General features: G+C 39.8%; 1 protein-coding gene across 3 annotated transcripts in view; it reads left to right on the top strand.

Moving 5' to 3' along the window:
* Nucleotides 1–1,828: 1,828 nt before the first annotated feature.
* Nucleotides 1,829–3,813, top strand: part of TBC1D7 (TBC1 domain family, member 7) — an 18,050-nt gene continuing 16,065 nt past the window's right edge. For 2 of the 3 annotated variants that reach the window (XM_010156110.1, XM_010156111.1), the window contains exons 1-2: nucleotides 1,829–1,946; nucleotides 2,652–2,732. In XM_010156110.1, coding sequence (XP_010154412.1) covers nucleotides 1,835–1,946; nucleotides 2,652–2,732 — 193 coding nt within the window. In that variant the 5' untranslated portion in view covers nucleotides 1,829–1,834. The remainder of the gene's footprint in view (nucleotides 1,947–2,651; nucleotides 2,733–3,813) is intronic. The other variant, XM_010156112.1, reaches the window with a different exon arrangement.

Raw genomic sequence — 3,813 nt, forward strand, 5'->3', positions numbered from 1 at the left:
CGGCGCGTGTGGCGCTTGGCTCCGGGTTGCGCTGCTGCTGTCGAAGTCACCTGGCTCGAAGCTTGGTCACGGGGTGAAAAGTGCCGCTGAGGCCGAAAGTGCGTTCATCTTCAGAGGCGGGGGGGGGAGCTGTTCGTACAGAACCTTTGCAGTCAGCTGGCTAGGATTTATTTTCCTCCTTCCTTTTTCCAGTTTATGGAGGATCCCTGTGAAGATGGGAACACCAGTTGCTTGCCTAACGTGAAAATATATATTCTAAATTTGGAGGGAAGGAAGAAACATTTTCTCTTTTTTTTCCACCACTGAGAAAATAAAACCTACTGCTGGTGTAGTACTGGTTTAAAAATTATTAAAATAAAATTCCTTTCTTACAGGCCCTGCTGTTGCCTTTCAAATGATACTTATTTCTGTGCTGTGATTCTACTGTAGTCGGCTTCCCACAAGTGGTAAGGGCTAAATGGCTTCTAAATAGCACATATTACATTCAGACTAAACAAACCTATATATTTTAAAGGTGGTTGAGTGGCTCTGGCATCGTAGGTCTGCCATTAGACATGACCACAATGTGACTAGTAAACACCGATCACTGGACCCTTAAATGTGCAATACATGAACGGCAGAGTCATTTTCATAAGGACAGTGCACAACTGGAAAGTCTTCCATGTAATAGAAATATTTTTGTTTGGTTTTGAGATAGCATTTGACCTGTCTCAGAAAGCATTACTTCAGTCCATCGCTCGTTTATATTTTTCTGTCTGGTCTTGGCCTTGACCTTACAAAGCACTAAAAATTGACTTAATTTGAAATGCAAATACACCTAGTGAATATACAAATCTAAATAACTGCGTTCTTTGCAAAATTATTGCTTTTGTTTATATCTGCTAATGCTTTTCTCTTGACATTTACGTTGGTTCAGCAAGGAAAAGAAAGATTTTAACTAAAAAAGCTTTTTAATGCATCATTCACCCATTGCTCCTCACTCAAATTATTTTTCTCCATATTGTCACTGGGTGCAAAAGTTAAGATTGCTTTTAGTCCTTTGAGTTACAGAACAGGAGTTTCTCACGTTTGCAAGCCTGCAGAGGAGATAGAATTGGTATTTAGAAGGTTGAACTGAATTGAAATGTCAGTTACATTTGTTATGAAACACAGAGTACGCACTGCAATTTACCGTTGTTTCCAGTATAGGGATGAGGCCTTTATTTCTTCTTAGCACTGGAATAATGAGCTCAAGACTGTGGCTGTTACAGCAGCTGGTAAAGACGTGAACGTTTAATTCAAATCTGCAACTTAAGAACAAACCTACATTCGTAACCTTATTCTTTCCTGTCATCCGTGTGCTACTGAGGCCAAGATTGACTTGTCTTTCCTCCTTGTTACTTTGTCTGGGGAGTGTGAAACATGATGATTTTACTTATCTGGGTCACAGTTGTACTTGGTTAGGGTGTCTGTAGCCAAAATCTTGTCACTCTTAACTGTGTTTTTTATGTTGGTTTTGAAATACACAATGTCACATAAAAGACCAAGTGTCTCTCCAGCGTCTTTTTAAACTCTTCAAAAGTAGTATAATTTAATACAGGAATAATTTCTTTTTTAAAATATCAGTGTTCTGTTTGGAAATTGGATGTCTTCAGTCCTTGTTTAGATTCAATTATTTTTATGATTGTCTGTGTTAGCATATGAAGAAAAGAAGTCTTGGAAGTTTTTCATATTCTGTAGGGTTTATTAATACTGTAGAGACATAGGCAGTCAGCCAGTAGTTGACCTTAACACAGTAGGAATGTATTCTCCTAAGTCTTAAGGGGAATTTTTGTTTCTCCAAAAGGAATCAATCATGGCTGATGACTCTCAGAGAAACTTTCGCTCAGTGTATTACGAAAAAGTGGGGTTTCGTGGAGTTGAAGAAAAGAAGTCACTGGAAATTCTGTTAAAAGATGACCGTTTGGGCAAGTTGATTTCACTGTTTATTACTCTGGTGATTTGGGGCTGGGGAGGGAATAACAGAATGTGTTCAGCTGCTGCGCTGAGTACTCAAGTTTTGCGTCTTTACTGCTAATCCCTCAGTTACTAGTAGCGGTCCTCTGAGTTTCAAAGATCTGAAAATGTAATTTTTAAAACTATTAAAGATTTATCTGCTTGCTTGTTTAATTTTTTTCCCCTTCTCTTATTCTCTATGCCCAAGAAACTAAATGTTTTTTAATGAAAGCAATTTTAACCTGAAACTACATTGTCTCATGCTCTTGAGACATGCTCATGCTCATGACCTCAAAACAAGACTATTTTGTTGCTGTTGGTCCCTGACTCTAACAGAACAGAACGATGTATGCCTTTAACAAAGCCCTTAATGGTTTTGACATAGCAACATGATTTACAAAATGTCTATGAAAATGGTAGTTTCTCCCTGGTGAAACCTAGGGTAGATTTATTGTAAATCAAGCCAATGTATGTATTTTTCAAAATTGTTGTGATTTATTGGGCACATTCTAGTCTCAGTTGAGGCGGTGAGAGCATTTGTTGAGAGTACATGATGAAAGTGGGGATTTCGATCTGCAGCTAAGGATTTGTCATACTTGGGTAGATCAGGGACTTTAACCTATTGTATTTAAATTTACCTTTGTTTCCTCCCCCCCCCCCCCTTTATTTCTCTGCAGATATTGAGAAGCTTTGCACATTTAGTCAAAGGTTTCCTCTCCCATCCATGTACCGTATACTGGTGTGGAAGGTGCTTTTAGGTATGAATTACAACATCTGTGATCCTCTATATCAATGAGTGTGTAGGAAGGTGTGTGTTTGTTTTTCTTCAGTGAGTTAATGGCATGCATTGTTCTGTACCATGTTGCTTACTGATACATATTTAGCCTATTTTTTTGTATCTACCTAGGATGCACAGCAGCAATTAAAAAACCACATTGCATGCACAGTTTTTGAGAACCTTTGCTGAAGTGTATCTAGAAGAGTGTTTTTCTGTATTTAACTTTGTAACACTATCCAAGTAAATTTATAAAATGGATTTGAAAGGTGGATTATATTAAGCCACTGATTCTCAGTTCTGTTCCTAAAATAACAATTCAGTTAAACTAAAGCTGTGGCCAAACTTAAAAAAAAAAAATAAATAGGCAGGGTATGGAATGGATGTTTATTCTAAGGAGGAGCTTTGTGCTCTAGCTTTAAATTGTATTTGCCACTGAAGAAGCTACAAGACAAATGAAGGTATACCCGGGAACCATAAAACCCCATAAATAGACTCTCTTTTCCTTGAAGTGCGTTAGTCCGATGGCTGATTCAAAGGTAGCAATGACTTGGCATTAACTGGTCAAGTGCATTGGGCTCTAGATACGAGGTCATGTTACTTGGAGACGGGAGGGTTTGTGGAAGGTGCAGGAGTTCCGACCCTTACAAGGTACCTGGAGGGTTTCCCTTGGAGTGGCTATGTGTAGAGAAGCACTGCCAGACCGAGCGTGAAGGTACATCGTCTGAATCTCTGGAAGAGAGAAGTGACTTACTGCACTGTTGGTTCTGGGGTGTCGTGCCCCTTCTGAAAAGCTTGAGCGTGGCTCCCATGCTCAGCCTTGTATTACCAGGGCTGTGCTGGCAGGAAGGGTGCTGATAGCCAAAATGTGGTTTTGTCAGGGGGAGACCAGCAGCACTAGCGTGAAGATTGGCCTGGAAGCGTCTGTCTTTTGCCATCTGTGAACTATCCTACTTCTTTTGTCTTTTGGCTCTCCAGAATGGGATGCAGATCCCATGTATGTCTCTGATAGGAAGATTCTGGCATGGGATTTAGAGTCAGGAAGAGCGGGGGACTCTTTCTCA

The sequence above is a fragment of the Eurypyga helias genome, unplaced genomic scaffold, assembly GCF_000690775.1.
Source record: "Eurypyga helias isolate BGI_N326 unplaced genomic scaffold, ASM69077v1 scaffold1187, whole genome shotgun sequence".
Taxonomy (NCBI): Eukaryota; Metazoa; Chordata; class Aves; order Eurypygiformes; family Eurypygidae; genus Eurypyga; species Eurypyga helias.